The sequence below is a fragment of the Echinops telfairi genome, unplaced genomic scaffold (assembly GCF_000313985.2).
Source record: "Echinops telfairi isolate 266 unplaced genomic scaffold, ASM31398v2 ScPeMD7_2;HRSCAF=8, whole genome shotgun sequence".
Lineage (NCBI taxonomy): Eukaryota > Metazoa > Chordata > Mammalia > Afrosoricida > Tenrecidae > Echinops > Echinops telfairi.
This window is the reverse complement of record NW_022103898.1, coordinates 62165319-62183120: the sequence shown is the minus strand read 5'-3', so window position 1 is coordinate 62183120 and position 17802 is coordinate 62165319. Positions and strand designations below refer to the sequence as shown.

The following is a 17802-nucleotide window of genomic DNA, read 5'->3' as shown; positions in this document are numbered from 1 at the left end:
AAAAATTGGGGCATTTTATTTGACATTCCTTTTCCTATGGCTAGCTAAGAACATCAAGTTAAATGAATTCCCAAATTCTTTACAGGTGAATCCTTTGCTATGCGGCAGTAATAGCGTTAGATTTTTTTTTTTTAGTGCATTATATTTGGGCACTTTTTTCTGTCGTCCTTTAGGGCAGCGTATGGGGTAACTTGTTTTTTAAAAATCCAGCCTCACTTAGTGTAGTGCAGTGAGTTATTTAATGTGGTTCTTCTAGACATAATCTTTGTTACTCATACCAAATGATCCTTTGCGATGGATCTGGGTAAGAGAAGGTGGGGAAAGGCACCCGTAGGATTCAATTGTGAGTGATTGTTAACTGAATTAATTGTGATTGGTATCCTGCTGGGTGTAAAATGCAGTAACTGCTCACTACCAGCAAGAGCTGAGCCAGAGCAGAGCACGTTTTTTGAACCCTGAGATACGTGCACATTGAACTTTCTTGATCTAGCAGACAGCTGTGACGTCAGTGGAGCAGCAAAAGCAGAATCAGAGCATGAGACAGAGCGGTAGACATCCGACTCACAGAGCAAGTAAAATCTGAATACTTTTGAATAGGAGGCTAGCTTGTGGAGAGGGATTCATTCCCTCCAGGTACTTAACTGGGAAGAGGGCTAAGTTTGCTGACCCACAGCTAAAATTGAGTGCCTTTGGGCTGTGCTTATGGTAGAGTGGTTTACCCTTTTGAGCATTTATTGAGAACTTTGTAACAATGCACGACCCTATCTATCAGCAGTGTGACTGAGAGGCCAACCTCCAGAGAAAGTCCTGCTTGTGGGCACCACTGAGACCAGACTTTCCTATTTGAATAATTGTATCATAAGCATATGTAACCTGTTAACTTCTTTAATAAGCCGACAACCATGTTTTCTGTGAATTCTGTGTGGCCTGTGCAATGAATTATCAAACTCAGCTGAAAAGTAGAGTGCTGTGGGAGAGACTGTTTTGGTGTCTGAACTGGTAAGAATGTTAGTGGATGAGACTTGTCTGACTTCAGCCTTGGTTAATGCTGATGTGGAGTTTGATTTTCCTTTTCCCCTTGTGTAGTGAGAGATCAATTGCTATTTCACGTCATTCTTCTATACACTAAGATGCTCAAACATTCTGGTTTATGGCATCTTACTCAGTAATTTTTTACAGTATCCTTCGAACAAAAGGAAAATGAACAATTCTGCTCTATCTATAGCTATCTCCAAGTCTGATAGTGGTTCACATGTTGTCTAACAAATGTTTCTGTGTTAACCTAGAAAAGTTTTAATATTTTATGGCCTCCCTGTGTGTTCATTGTGGATGCCCTTTTTGGGAATTTCCGCCTTATCCTGTAAGCACATAAGAAATACTGAGTGTTATCTTTCAGAAAAATATTTTGCACTGAAATGATTTGTCTTAGTCATCCACAATGGACCGGGAACATTGTACTCATTATTAAATAGACACTTGCAAAATTAGTGCAAATATTTCTCCAAATCAGAAAATACAGAAGAAAAAGTTATTTTTAAAAATGCAGTCTTAGGCTATGCGTGTGTTCTGGCATGTTAACAGTGTTGTTGACAGTTTTTTATCTTCTGAATTCCCACATAAAATTAGAACAAGATAGCAAAACCAAAATCCATGAAAAGCTTTGTTATAAAACTTAGTGGTAAGGGGTCTTGTAAACCTCAATATAAGCAGGTGTGAACTATCATAAATACCTGCTTGTTTATCAGTTTCTCTGCAAAGTATAAAGAAGAATGAGAATGTCTCATGGATAGCTTTTCTCAGTGCTGAGAGTAAGTAGAAGTATGCTATATTATTCACTGGAAAATTGCCTCGAGCCAGTTCAAGAACCACAGCTCAAATTGGGAGAGGTTTTGCCCACTCCATGAGATGCGTGTAAGGGACCCATGCTAAAGCCTACAGTGACAGGAGCAAGCTACAGCTCTGTGGACTCTGAAAACTGAGTCACCAGTGCTCATGTTCAGGATCCCACTGAGAAGAAAAATGAAACCCAAACTAAGCAGAATAGAAACAGCAATGACAAGAAAGAGAAGATCTGTCAGCGGTTCTCAACCTGTGGCTCATGATCCCTTTGGAGGCGGGGGTGGTGGTGTCAAATGACCCTTTCACAGGGGTTGCCGAAGACCATCGGAAAACACTTATTTCCCATGGTCTTAGGAACCGAGACACCACTCCTCTATCCGTCTCCTGGCGGGTCCACTCACACACAAATATGCCCACATACGAGTACCTGTGTGAAGACTGTTAACCATGCTACACCATGCTTCAAGACAAAATTTCATTTAGTTGTGCTTCACACACTGGATGAATGTATGGATTGTACATTACATCTTAAAAAATAAAAAAGTAACTTTGGGAATTCATTTATGTCATTAGAAATAAATATTTCACAAGATATAATTACATATTGTTTTTGTGATGAATCACTATGCTTTAATTATGTGCAATTTGTAACAATGAAAATACATCCTGCATACCAGATATTTACATTACGATTAATAACATTTAGCAAAATTAGAGTTATAAAGTAGCAACGAAAATAATTTTATGGTTGGGGGTCACCACCACATGAGGAACTGTATGAAAGTGTCGCCACATAAGGGAGGTTGAGAACCACCGATCTAGATAAAAGCAGAGAAGAACAGAGCCAGGAAATCTCAAAAAACCAAGCCACCACATTTTAAAGTTTATGTGAAGACAAGAGAAGGAGCTTTATGAAGTTTAGGGAAAAATTGGCTGAACCTAAGCTACCTTAAATCATTAAACTCACAAGGTGTTCTAGAATATCTTTCGGAGTATTTTTTACCATATATATAGTCTGATTAGCAGTGTTTGTATTGATCTGAAATTTGGTAAAGCCAGTAATCCTCCCTGTCCCTAGTCTTATTAGTCAGGAGGAGTCCTGGTGGAGTAGTGAGTTAAGTGTTTGGCTCTGCTAATTGCAAGGTCAGCCAATAATTCATATCCACCAGCTGTTCCACTGGAGGACAGATGAGGCTATCTGCTTCCTTAAAGAGCGGTTTTGTTCGGTGCCATCAAGTCAGTTCTGACTCAAGCGACCTCAGGCACAACAGAACGAAACACTGACTGATCCTGTACCATTCTCATATTTGAGACCATTGTTGCTTCCTTTTTTTTTTTTTCTTCTCCCTTTTTGCTCCCTTCCGCTTTACCAAGCATGATTCCCCACTCCCCCCGGGCATCACAGTTTCACTGTGCTTGCTCTCAAGGAGCATTCTGACTGTATTTCTTTCAAGGTAGATTTGTTTATTTTTCTAGCCCATGTTACTTTGAATATTCTTTGCCAGCACAATAACTCGCAGGCAGTGATTCTTCCTTCGTCTTTCTTATTCAATGTCTAATTTTTAACTCGGTCGTATTTGACATATCAGTGACAGCTCCCAGCACGACATGCAAGCCACTACAGCATGACAAACTGACAGACAAGTGTTGACCTTAAAGTACAGTCTTGAAAACTCTAGGGAGCAGTTTGACTCTCCTAGCCAGAATTGACTTGATATAAGCTTTTGTTTTTTTAATTCGTCTCTCCCCCACTTTAAAAAATTGGAATTTGAGATCTTTCCTAATTAAATGAAGAAATTAAAATAGACTCCTGTATTATTTTTCTATTTAGGGAGGGAATACTTTTATGATAATTCTTTTTACACGTGAAGCCATATATGAAGATCCTCTATATTTTCTCTCAGTAAAATCTTATTTTTTTCCTAATGAATTTCTAAAACTTCATCCACATTTGTACATAAGTTTTTTTGGTTATTATAGGTTATATTTTTATGACTATATTTTACAGATAGACATGTATTGAAATACAGTTAATTTTTAAAAATTAATTTCTTTATTTTATCTATTAGTGTTGCCACCCATTTTTATTCTTGTAATTTGCTTAGTTCATGTGTAGGCAATTTGAGTCAGTTCTGACTCCTAGTAATCCTGTGTATAGCAGCATGAAACACCGCCAAGTCTTGGGTCGGACCATCCTTATGATTGTTCTTAGATTTGAACCTAAGCTTGGCAGCCACTGTTTTCACCCATCTCATCTCTTCCTCATTTTCATTGCCCTTGCGCTTTGCCAAGCATGATGTCCTTTTCCAGGGACTGGTCTCTCCTAATAACATGTCCAAAGTACATGAGGTGAAGTCTTGCCATCCTTATCTTTAAGCAGCATTATAGTTGTACTTCTTCCATGACAAATTGGTTGGTCCTTTTAGCAATCCACAGTACTTTCAATATCCTATGCCAGCAGCATAATTCAAATGCATTGCATTTTCATTGGTCTTCCTTAATCAATATCCAACTTTCACCTGCATACGAAGCAGTGGAAAATTCCATAGCATGGGTCAGGTGCACCTTAATCCTCAAAGCCCTAACTTTGCAGCACCTTTAAAATGGTCATGTGCAGCATATTTACCCAACACACACTGTCTTTTGATCTCGACTGCTGCTTCCATGAGCATTGATTATGGATTCTAGCAGGATGAAATCTTGACAACTTCAGTCTTTTTTCACTTTATCACGATGTTACCCTTTTGGTAGAACTGTGAGGAGTTTACTTTCTTTACATTGATGTAATCGTTTACATTGAGGTATATTCCATACTGAAGTTGCAATCCTTGACCTTCATCAGCATGTTCAGTAAGCAAGGTTGCTTCTTACTGAAGAAACATATTCATATATATGAATACACATAAATTCATCTGTATATCCCAGGTTGTTAATAAGCCTTCCTCCAATTCCGATGCTACCTTCTTCCTATAACTCATATTTTCTGATTATTCGCTTAGCTTTTATATAAATACCCAACTGGATGTTAAAATTTTGAGTCTTCTGTTTATATAACTTGCATTTATTTTCTGAACTGACTGGTACTTCTAAAACATTGTTGAATAGAAAAGCTCACAGTGGAAGCTTTTCTCCTGTTAATTGTTTTCACCATTAAATATGATGTCTGGTGTGGAATGTAAGATATTTTATATTATACTTTATCAGGATAAAATACTTATTTAAAATACTATCCTTGGTGTATGCTATATACATTCTTATTGTTGTACACTGTGTGTTTTCCCATTACTTATTCAATCTTGTCAAATAATTATCAATTTTATGAGGAGCCAAGTTTTAGCTTAAATTTACTTTGTGTTTTATCTATTAATTTCACTTTATATCATTTAAGTTCTGCTCTTTTGCTAGTAATTTGGCCTCCTAGCTCAATATTTCAGTCTCTCGTCTCTTACTGTAAGCATTTAAAGATCTAAATTTTTCTCTGAGAATAGCTTCTTTGCTTGTGCTTTGTGCAGTTTGAATTTTAATTCATTCTTCTTCCTCCTTCTTCCTCCTCCATGATATCTTTTTTGTTAGCAAATATTTTAACTTTTCAAATTTCTAGCCATAGAAAGTACCAGGCAATGTTTCCTTCTGTTGTACCATTGGATTCCTGTGAATCAGAGCTGTCTTGATGGCACTTAACGTAAACTTTAACAGGAAGTTTTTCTAGTTATTTTTCTTTTGGCTTTTTCTCATGTAAGCCCATTATGGTCAGCTTGTGGTCAGTAAGGCATAATGATTTGTCGTGTACCTGAACAAAATGATATTGACTGGTGGATGGTGTACTGTTTCATTTCCCATAGGTTGTGTTTTATAATCCTCTTGTCTAATTCTTAACCTAATATTTTATCATTTTCAGCCTTTTTCCTTTGTTTAGATATGATTTCCAGTACATCTGTTTCTCTTTTTTCATTTCATTAATCATTTTACTCATTCTGTGTTCTGTGTATGATAGATAATACCAAAAAATTGGAAGTCAACACAAGTTATTCTAATACCTTTCAGTTTCTTTCTTGGGTTCTTTGTTTCTTTGTGTGGTAAGCAGTCAATTCACATTTCTTAGAATTCTTTGAGGAGTATGTGAAAGGATATTTCCAAGAGGGTTTGCATTTGCTTTTTGGGGTATTTGACAGGTGCTTGGGGACACTACCAGTTTAGGACTTATTAAAAGTAAAATGGTTTGAAAGTGTCTATACAACACAGGTAATGTGAACTTGCACTGACTTGTGGCTCTTGATTCTCTGCAGAAAGATTTTCTCCCTTTGGTGAGCATCAGAATGAAAGCCATCAAGATTTTTTGCTGCCCTTTTAATGAAGGGGTTATTACAATTAAGTTATAGCTTTTTAGGGTACTAGCTTTATGAAAAGGAGCCCTCGTGATACAGTGGGATAAGCTTGGGGCTGCTGACTATAAGGCTGGTAGTTCAAACCACCACCTAGTCCACCAGAGTAAGATGAGACATTATAGTATTCATATAAAGAATTAGAACCTTGGAAACAGTTTACTCTGCCTATAAGGTTGCTGTAAGTCAGGATCCAGGTAAAGATAGTAAGTTTCATGTTTTGTGTTTTGGTTTTGGGGGGGCAGGAAAGTGCTTTATGAAAAGGATCCCTGTATGAGGATGGGGAAATAGATCTATGTGCCTATGTTTATAGATTTAGTATTAAGGTAACAAAGGACATTGGGCCTTCACTCAAGTACTCGCTCAATGCAAGAATACTTTCTTCTATTAAATTGGCATTCTATGATACTCACTTTCACAACACAACCGCTGAAGACAAAGCAGGTGAATAAGCAAATGTGGTGAAGAAAGCTGATGGTGCCCGGCTATCAAAAGAGAAAGCGTCTGGGGTCTTAAAGACTTGAAGGTAAACAAGCGGCCATCAAGCTCAGAAGCAACAAAGCCCACATGGAAGAAGCACACCAGCATATGCGATCACGAGATATCAAAGGGATCAGGTATAAGGCATCATCAGAAAAAAAAAATCTAACCATCGTGAATGAGGGGGGGAGTGTGCAGTGGAGACCCAAAGCCCATTTGTAGGCCAATGGAGATCCCCTTGCAGAGGGGTCTCGGGGAGGAGACGAGCCAGTCAGGTTGCGATGTAGCAACGATGAAAAATACAACTTTCCTGTAGTTCCTAAATGCTTCCTCCCCACCCCCACTATCATGATCTGAATTCGACCTTGCAAGTCTGGCTAGACCAGAGGATGTACACTGGTATAGATAGGAACTGGAAATACAGGGAATCCAGCGCGGATGATCCCTTCAGGACCAGTGGTGTGAGTGGCGATACTGGGAGGGTGGAGGGAGAGTGGGTTGGAAAGAGGGAACCGATTACAAGGAACTATATGTGACCTCCTCCCTGAGGGACGGACAACAGAAAAGTGGGTGAAGGGAGACGTCGGACAGGGCAAGATATGACAAAATAATAATTTATAAATTATCAAGGGCTCATGAGGGAGGTGGGAGCTGGGAGGGAGGGGGAAAATGAGGACCTAATGCTGGGGGCTTAAGTGGAGAGGAAATGTTTTGAGAATGATGAGGGCAATGAATGTACAAATGCGCTTTACACAATTGATGTATGTATGGATTGTGGTAAGAGTTGTATGAGCTCCTAATAAAATGATTTAAAAGAAGGAAGAAAAAAAAAATTTTAACAGACCAAAAAAAAGTAAAGGATCCCTGATGGCCTGATTGATAAGAGTTGAACTCTTAATGGCAAGGTTAGCAGTTCAAACCTACTGTCTGCTCCTGTAAAGCTGTACAGCCTTAGAAATCCCAGTAGGGTCACTGTAAGCTGTAATCAACTTAAAGGCAGTGGGTTTTATATAAAGGGCTCTAGTAGATTTTCTACCTCTCACATATCTTTTCTGAATTTCTCGTTTTTCATCGTTTTGAAGTGCTGGATACTCTCAGTTTAAATCGGTAATAATTTTTCACTTCTGTACAAAGAATAAGGAGTCCTGGTAGTGTAGTGTTCACACTTGGGTTGATCTGCATGTTCGACAGTTTGCAACCACCAGCATGCTCTGCAGGAGAGACTGGACTTCCTAATCCCGTAAATAATTAGTCTCAGAAACCCACACGGGATCGCTATGTGTCAGCATTGACTCAGGAACAGTGAGTTTGGTTGGTTGGTTTGGTACAAATAGACCCTGGCTTATAGTAGCCTCTCAGTAAATATTTGTTGATTAAATGAAATCAAATATTCAGAGCTTTTTCAGTTGTGTTTAGAATCGAGCATTTTGAGAGTCTGCCATACTCCTAGAAAGGTACACCGTAATCTTTTTTTCAGCCTCAGCTGGAGTTTTATTTCATAAGAAGTGTATTTACTGCCTCACTTCTGATACATATTTTCATTGTTCATTTGGGGTAATGTTATTTCTGCTTTTTATTGTCCTCCATAATTTTAAATCTTGGTTGATTCCTTTTTCCTTCTTTCCACCTCTTGTTTTTCTCCCATTTGTCTTTCCTTGCCTCTCGCCATCTTGCTTCTTTCCCTCTTTTTTCATTTTCCTCCCTTTCCTGCTTTCTATATGGTATATTTTTTTCCTATACTTGTGAAAGATTTTTGAAAATAACATTTTAATAAAATGTAGTGCTGAGGTGGTAGATCCTTTTAACAATGTATGCCTGAAAAAGTCTTTATTTTACCTTCACTTGTGAAATACAACATTCACTGGGTATAGAATTCAAGGTTGACGGATTTTCATTTTTGTGCTCTAAAGATGTTACATGTCTGCATTCTAACATTGTTTCTGATGAAAGTTTGACTAGACGTTCAAGTTAGCTCTCTTTCTACCAAACTCCCTATTGTACCCAGTGTCTTGTGAATGATGATGTTTTCTAGTCTGCCTGGTAGGAACACAGATGAATTTCAGCTCCTTGTGGCACTCATGTTTCTTGTAATGTTCTCTAAGGGTGGATGGGATAATGTGTCTGAAAGAAATACTCATAGGCTACCTCTTGCTATCTCCTGGAAGACTGACCAAGTGCATTGTCATGATTGGGGGAGAAAAAATCCTTGTGATAACTTTGTTGGCTTTGTCCCTCATCAATGTGGTTTTCAGTTTTCATAATTCCTAGATAGATTTTCTCAAAAGAAACAACTGCCAAGATGCCCCCTTTGGAGTATCCAAAACAATTGCTGTAACTTTCTGACTAGAACTCTGTTTTGAATTTACCTGCCCTAATAGGCCCCGCTGGAAGTCACTGTTTTGATTAGACCTTGCTCTCTGGTTTGTGTTGGTAAACCCAAGACTCATTCCCTATAATGATTTGTTTCATAAAATGGTCTTCCTTACATTCGATCTTTGTTTTAATAAGACTGGTAGATCAGCTCTTTAATCTAGCAGATCTTCACATAATGCTTTGGGCATCCCTTAAGCAGAAAACTTTCTGGATCCAAAGTGTTGTTTTAAATGGAAAATCCTGAACCATGTGAGATCCCAACTTCTGTTTTTGTCTCTCCATTTCCAGACTTCCACCACAGTTTGTTCATTCTTTGAACTTGATGACCTTCCTTCTCTTGGCGCTTCTTTGAGATCTTTTAGGCCTTTCTTGAAACAACTTGATCTGTCTAAAAACTGTAGTTTGATGTGGGGCACTATTTCCAAAAACTTATTATAGAACCTCATTGATGTAGGAGGATGTCTACTTTTTGTTAAATCTTCAAAACTTAAAAAAAAATTTTCATAGCATAAAAAGTAAACTTGTTATTTAGTCTTCTCATTTATTGACTCCGTTATGATAGTGTATGACATTTGTTTCTCTGGAGTCATAAAATTCTTCAAAGAAAATTTGGTGGGGAGTGGGTGGGAGAGGAAGGGTTCTTATATACTGGCAGTGAATGGAATAAGAAAAGAATACTTAAAATCCCACAATTCTGAATGTAGATGTTTTATTGTTTACTTTTCAAGCATTTGTTTACCCCTTATCTCCATTTTGGCTAAATTTCCATTTGCATTTTTCTGGAGAGCCAACCTGTAATTCTATGGTAGGGTTACAGGACTGGGATAGGGAAGCCCCTTTAGCTTAACCATTTTATAGACTCGACTTATCTGTTCCTCAGTTTCCTCATCTGGCAAATAATAAGATAGGAGGAGTAACCATGTTATAAAGTTTTGTTATAAATAGGGTAGTATATATAAAGATGTGTGTGTGTGAGAAAATGTGTTTTTCCCCTTCAGTACTCTGTCATGTGGTAAACATTCAGTACATATTCTTATTTGCATAGTTATATGCTGTTTGTTTCAAGTGAGACCATTTTCATGGGCTACAGTGCAACCCACTGGCCTTTTTTCTGTTTTGTTTTGTTTTTGGACAGGTGAGAAAAGTGTACTGTTGCATTATATTAAACTCTCCAGTGAAATGTTCTCTAACCAAAAATTTTAAATGAAGAAATTATAAAACTAATATAACTTGAGAAACAAGCTAATAAATGAAGGGGAAAAATACCCAATCTCTAAATCCTTATGTGGTATTTTTCATCTTGTGGTGTTCAAACTTATGAAGGTTTCTGTTGTTCTCTTTAAGTATTTTGGGAAGTAATCATCACTTTCAGTATAAAAAGTTGCATATATTTCAGAAATATAAAATTAACATTAGTTTTTTGACATAATTCTATTTTTTAAAGTAATTATGGTTAAAGTTTTTGCATGTGCTATAGCATTACATTGGCCAATTAATATCATATAATCAAATAACAGCATGCTGAAATATGATGGGATGCATTCATGCTGTGAACCTTCACAACATGGTGCCTTGCACTTCACCAGACTCTGGATTCAGAAGTGATGAGATACCAAAAGATACAAGAGCAGTATATATTTCCATCCTGATGAAGCTGATGTTTTAGAGCATTGGTAGATAGTAGATAAATAAAATATCTTGTGCATTATTTGGCAATATGGGATATGGGGAAAAATAAAGCAAATAAGTTGAGTAGGGAGTTTTAAGGGGTGGGTTGGGGGAGAGAATATTGCAATTCAAAATAGAATAGACAGGAAAATTCTCATTGAGATGACCTGAGGTAGGAACCACATTCTTAAGTAATACAAGAAGTTCAAATGGCTGAACACCAGAGTTTGTGTGATGTTTAAGAAATGGTAATGGTGCCAGTGTGGCTGGAATATAAAAAGAAAATGTAAAAAAGATAGTAGAGTAGAAGTAATAAAGGGTAAAATTCCAAGGCCTTCTAAACCAGGAATACATAAAGTTTTCCCTTTTCAGGACCCCTTTTCACCCAAGAAATTTGCCCTGCAACTCCCACATTTGGTTAAGAAACCCCATAGGAGACCATCATCCACAATTTAAGGAGCTTTGTTGCAGACCACAGAAACACAATATGAAAAGCCATTGTAAATGTGTTTTCATCTTTCCTCCCTTTGATTTGTGTTGTTCCTTTATCCTGAGCATCAAATCGGTATATGAGAACATAAAATGTAATATCTAGCTGTTTTCATATTACACGTTCACTGAATATTTATTGTATTAATTTATATGACAAGATGTTAATTACAGTCAAGGTCCTATGTTCACTCGATGGGGTAGTTTTTGTATTTTTAGCTGCTTCACATATTTTAGGGTTCTGTGTGTATCATTTAAAATATTTGTCACCTTTGATAATATCTGGTTATATTCTTCAGTATATCAACTGTCTTAAAATAACAGGTATTTTTAGTAGCTTTAATATTTAAATATTCAAATCCGTTTTCTCTGAATTAATCAATAAATTTTTATATTATCAAACAAGGATTCACATTTTTATGAAAGTAAATGATATTTTATTAAATCTTATGTTTATTTTGTTAAGATACTTTATATTTTTCTTTAGCTAATTTGATTAAAGTGTCAGATTATTATTATCATTGGAGTTCTTGTTTTAGTCTAAGTGGAGCAAGTTTTAAGAAATTAATTTCTTCCTCAGGAACATACTTACACCAGAAGTCATTTTTATTTTTCAAATAATATATATTCACTTTTCCACTTTAAGAAATTAAGTACTCCCATGTAGTTTTGCTTTCAACTAATTTGGTAGGTTGATGGCATTACCGTGAAATAGAGTCTTAGATTTAGTTTAGTGCTAAAAACAGCAAAGGAAATATATAAGAAGTGTCCAGGCAAAGAATTTGAAATAATATTGTTTTAGACCTTTTCAAGATGGCAAGGTAAGCACTATCCTGGCATTTCTTCTGAAATGTGTGAAAATTCATAAAGCTTGACTTTTAACCTTTAAAAAAAATACAGTACTATGAGTGGACTGAAATGATTCTGGGACTGGGTAATAAAGAGATGAAAAGGGAGTCATGTTGAAATTGGACATTCAGATCTTTATAGCATGATTTCCTTATTTTTCAAAGAGCAGAAGAATCCCATCGTTTATCATGTTCTGGTTGGACTCCTTTCTTATCGTTTGCTGGAGTTTGAACTTCAGAGCTATGGTGTCAACCCTGCTGTAGTATCTCAGGGGAGCTCCTAGTGTGGGGCTGGTGCCATGGCTCATCCTCCAACCTTTCCTTCTTCACTTCAGCCTCCAGCTCTGAGCTTTCCAATTTCCAGAGTAGCAAATGTTGAAAGAAGTTGCACAGGTAAGTAGGTGTTGGGAAATACTGGGGGGGAGAAATGATACTGTCCTCATTATTTTGAGGGTGGATGTTGGGCCATTTCATTACTGAACCATTTTGTTAGTTTAGAAATATTTTATGTTTCTTATATACTATTTATCCCATAACTATCTAATAGGTTATTGAATAATCTAGTACATCCAGAAGTACTTTTAATTCTTATCAATTAGCTATGAATCAGAGAAAACCTTAAGTTGAATAAAACATTAATATTTTAATAGAACAGTCCTTCAAATTTTTAATAGCTTCATATTCTTCACAGTGTATTACAGGACCAGAAAACTCATTTTTAGGAAAGAGACACAATGTTGAAGATAACACAAATCTTGAGAGTACAATTTTGACACATCTAACTTGATCTCAGGAGGAAAGTGATTCTAAATTTCCTCCACAATACTTCTCTTTCCTGAAATTTTACGGAGCTATATTTTTTGTTTTTAAAATTTTATTGGTAGCTATGTTTTAACGGCTACAAAAACACTGATACTTCTTCAGGCATTGTTTTTCCCCTTTGAAGAGTAGGCAAGAGAACTAAAGCATTTCCACTAGTTTCTTGATTTTGAGGTTGACATAAACAATTACAGAAGTGTTGAAGACAGCAGCTGATAACATTGTTCTTGCAAATATTTCTTTAATTCACCAAATTGTGTGCTTGTCTTGTTGCACCAAAATTATGCTCTCCAATTATGTTATGTTTGTTTTTAAAAAATATTTTATTTTAGGTGAAAGCTTGCCTAGCAAATTTATTTTCTAATCAAGAATGCATTTGCACTTTGTCCCACAGTGTTATGTCAATGTTCTTTCCATTCACCCTTTTTTTCTGCCCCTCCTTGTCTTCTCATCTTTGTTTTGGGGTAAACATTAGCCTTTTGGTCTTGTATAATTGATTTTTCTGAGGAGCACATTCTTCATGGTATTACTCTTTAGTAAACCTGTGTAGTATTTGGCTGAGAGGCAGCCTTTAGGAATGTCTTGAGTTTTGTGTTAGAAGTAAGTCTGGTTTGTTTGCTTGTTTGCTTGTTTGTTTGTTTGTTTTAATTTAAATTCTGTCAGCATTTTTACCCATTCTAACAGGAACCTTAAAATATAGTTCTGTTATATGTGGATGATGGTAGCTGGGCAACATCTAGATCTTCTGTTCATAGGTTAGAGGAAGCTGTGAGGCTGTTGGACTAATAAGTGCATCCTTGAGTCTTCTATTTCTTCGTTCTCTATTGCTTTAGGTGGGAAGAGACCAATAGTTGCTTCTTAGATGGCCGCTGCAAGCTTTTAAGATTCCAGATGCTTCTCAATGGACTAGGATGTAGAACTTTAGTTATTTTTTAAAATTTTAATGGGGGCTCTTACAGCTCTTATCACAATCTATACATATATCCAATGTGTCAAACACATCTGTACATATGTTGTCATTTTTTTTTCAAAACATTTTCTTTCTACTTGAGTCCCTGGCATTATAATTTATAAATCTTTGACACTTAGATGTCTTCCGAGACTGTGGTCCTTAGTCTTCAAGTAGTTCATCACCGTTGTCTTACGTATAATTTCCATAACTGTGCCCCATATGCCCTATATAAATATGAGTATACATGCAACACTTAAAAATGTATACATAGTGTATAGTAGCACTGACAACATACCTATGTTTTTGTTTGATCTCCCTCAACTATTTAGCATGCTTATTTACATATGTATTGACTCATAAATTACTGTTACTGCAAAATTGCATATGTTATGTTGTTTACTCTAGTTGCCTTTTACTTTTTGCTTACCACTTAACATCTTCCTTACCATTTAACATCTTCCTTTACCTTGCAGGGGATTTCTACCTGTCTCTGTCTGACAAGTAAGCCTGGGCTCTGTTATGTGTTTTCCTCCCACATTATCCAGGATTTTCTAGTGTGATTTCCTTTCAGCAAGGTTAGTGATGGTAGCTGGGCTCCATCCAGTTCTTCTGGTGTTAGGGTTGTAGAAGCTTAGGTGGGTACAGTCCATTGGACTAGTCTTTTCCATATGTCTTCAGTGTTCTTCACTCCTCTGCTCTAGACAGGAAGATCTATAGTTGCACCTTCAGGGGCTGGTCACAAGCTTTTTTTTACAGTGTTATTGGCACAAAATTCACATATCATACAATTCAATAGTTCAATAATATCAAGAAGAATTGTACAATCATGACCACAATCACAATCGGTTCTAATGCGCCTACTCCCTCACTAGCTTTTTAAAACTCCAGCTTCAACTCAACAAAGTAGGATGTAAAAGCCCCCTGAAACTATGATCTTGAGACTCCAGGCCCAGCAATTCTTTCCTTCTAGGTGTCTGATTATAGCTAAAGAAGTTTTTATTAACTTTCCCTCCAGTATGCTCTACTATATTAAAACAAAACCCAGTGCCATTGAGTCAACTCCATCTCCTAGCAACCCTATAGAACAGAGTTAGAGTAGCAGGGAAGTAAACAGCCTCATTTCCCAGCCCTGCCATGGGGCTGCTCTGTGCATTCACCCTGCTGACCTTTTGGTTTGCAACTCAGTGCATAACCCACAGTAGCACCAGGGTTCTTTATGTGCTACTACACTCAGGGATATACTTGCTATACAAGTAAATACATTTGGAGAAACATTTTCTTTCAAACCTGTGGGCGTAGTTTCATTTTCCTTCCCATGTCTTTTCAGGTTGGCTTTTTATAATAGTGGTGTATAGTATTTTCCTTTTACGATTAACATTTCATAAAGCATAATGTCCTCAGATTTATCCAAATTGTGAGATAATTTTGTGGATTTTTTGTTATTTATTTGTTACATAGTATTCTACTATGTGTGTGTGTATATATATGCACTACAGCTTATTTTTCCATTTATCTGTTTATGGGCATTTACATTATTTCCGTCACCTTGAGTGGACGTGAATGTCCACATGTCTATTCATGTCACATCTCTTATTTCTGTAGAGTATATTCCTAGGGGTGAGATTGCATTTTAAGGAAACACCAGAACATTTTCTCTAGTGTTTGTACTATTATGCACCTCCACCAGCAGTTTAGAGTAGCCTCACCAGCATTTGTTGTTTTGGTATTTGAACCATGCCATTATTTCTGGGATTACATTTTCAATTAACTTTAGACATTTATAGATTGGTCAGTTAATGTATTGCCAAAGTTTTCCCCAGACTATAGGTTCTTTTTTGCTCTTGGTGACATTGTTTGCTACATATTAAGTATTTAATTTTTAGAAGTCCCCTCCCAATTATCTAGTTTATATTTTATTTTTGTGCATTGTTAGTTATGTTTTATAGATTTTTTTCTTAATACATGATTTTTCAAAATAATTGTGAAGACATATAGTACAGTGTTTACTGTACTTTGAGGCTCTTATTTTTCTGGAAGTCTTCAAAGTTGTTGTTTTGTTAGTCCTACTAGAATTTTTCCATATAATTCAGATTCATGTGGTTTAATAGCTTCTTTTTGCATATAACAAGATATTTATAATTATACCCAGGAAATGTAGACTCTACCAAGGCCAGTGATTGCTAAAATTTCTTCAAAGAATTAAAGTTGGACACCAACTATTTCTCACTTCGGATGTCAAAATATAAAATTCTTTACAGTTTATCTTCCTTTTTTTTCTCTTAAATTCTAGAGATATTTAGTCCACAAGGACTTTGTAGACATGCACTCCTATAGCCCCCAGCAAAGTAAACCATAGGTCCAATTTCTTCCACTGAAAAATGTTTTAAGTTTTTTTTTCAGTATTCATATTGCCATATATTTTTATTAGACCTTTTGTTTTCCTTAGGAGTGGTTTTTAAGTATTCATCCTCAATAAAATGCCACTTAGAGCATTTGTTTTATGCATACCTAAAACATGTTCCAAGTGATGGATGAAACAGCTTCAAAAAGTTCACAGAATAACGCAATTAAAAGATACTGGAGTTTTTCCATGTACTTTTGGAAATCTCTTTATATGTCCTTTTTTTTTTGTATTTTATAATTTTGTATCCAAAGTTGAGTAAAATAATGCTTATTGAAGACTCCATTATGTGAAGTCTCAATTCTTTTAAAGTTCTTTTGCTACTAGAGTTCACCAGTCCCTTCTTTAGTTGGTATGCGATTGATTACACTGTACACGGTTTTCCCCATTCATTGGTACTTTTTGAACGATTAAAGTTTAGGCATTAAAATGATTTTAAAAAACTCATGTTTATGGTTTAAGTCTGGATCTACAAAGGCATATTGGTGTTGATACAGATTTTAGAAAACCATAAAATCAGTTTCTTTAAGTTGATATAGGCACAATGTACTCTTCCTAGATCAACGTTAACTGATAAGGTGAATTAAAGATTTGCATAGAACATATAATCTTTGGTAATACTCCTTAAGGGATATGCTTATCTTGGTATGTATTATGGGATAGTATATTTGACTTTTAGGACTATGATCCAAATAAACCATCGTCAAACATTGATTTCAGCAAATTGTCTTCATATTAAGGAAGAGTGATATGGTGTACTACTCCATTTCACTTGGATGCCTACTTCATCTTTTCTTATAATTTGGGCCAACCTATTTTATGAACCCAGATGCTCACAAAGTTTTGTAATCCTTGGAAAGGATTCTGCCAGTACGTTTGCCTACTCTGAAAAATAATGGTCATAGAAATATTTATATATAGACCCTCTACTTTTCTGCTAAATCACAAGTTCAGAATTGTGTTTCTTGTACCTTCTACTTACTTACTTGCATTTTTGATATTCATTACAACTGGCCTTTTTCCCTTAGTGGGCATTTTGCATTTCTAAAACCATGAAATGAATTGCTTTTATTTATCTCCACGCCCTGTATTCAGTCAGATGAATTAGAAATTGTAGACTTCATTCTATGTGAACTTTCATTTTACTTAGATCCATTCCAAGCAGACCTATAGACTATACGATACATTTAGCATCTTAGGAAGACCATATCACAGTATTCTAGAACTGGGAGGATGTCAGAGTTATATGTTTTGTAGATGAAGATCATTTGTTGTTTTCCTAAACATTTCCACACACGAAGGTGCTTGTTTTTGTTTGTTTTGTAAAACTAGACTTCTTTTTGCCCAGTATTTAAGTCGGAGGTGGGGAACCTTTTTTCTGCTAGAGGCTATTTTGATATTTATAACATCATTTATGCCGTACTGATCAACCATTTAAGTAACTCACCCCTAATGTGATGGAAAGGAGCCCCGGTTGCTTAGACGTTATTCGTTGAACTGCTAACTGCAAGGTCAGTAGTTAGAAATGTCTTCCTCGGAAGAAAGATGAGG

At 36.2% G+C, this 17802-nt stretch overlaps 1 protein-coding gene across 4 annotated transcripts in view; it reads left to right on the top strand.

Moving 5' to 3' along the window:
• The window catches only part of CNOT2 (CCR4-NOT transcription complex subunit 2), a 154815-nt gene that overhangs the window by 68139 nt on the left and 68874 nt on the right, over positions 1 to 17802 (top strand). The window contains exon 3 of one of the 4 annotated variants that reach the window (XM_045289821.1): positions 12415 to 12472. The exons of the other annotated variants lie outside the window; for them this stretch is intronic. Within the exon in view, the coding sequence (XP_045145756.1) occupies positions 12452 to 12472 (21 nt within the window). The 5' untranslated portion in view covers positions 12415 to 12451. The remainder of the gene's footprint in view (positions 1 to 12414; positions 12473 to 17802) is intronic. 4 annotated transcript variants of the gene reach the window in all.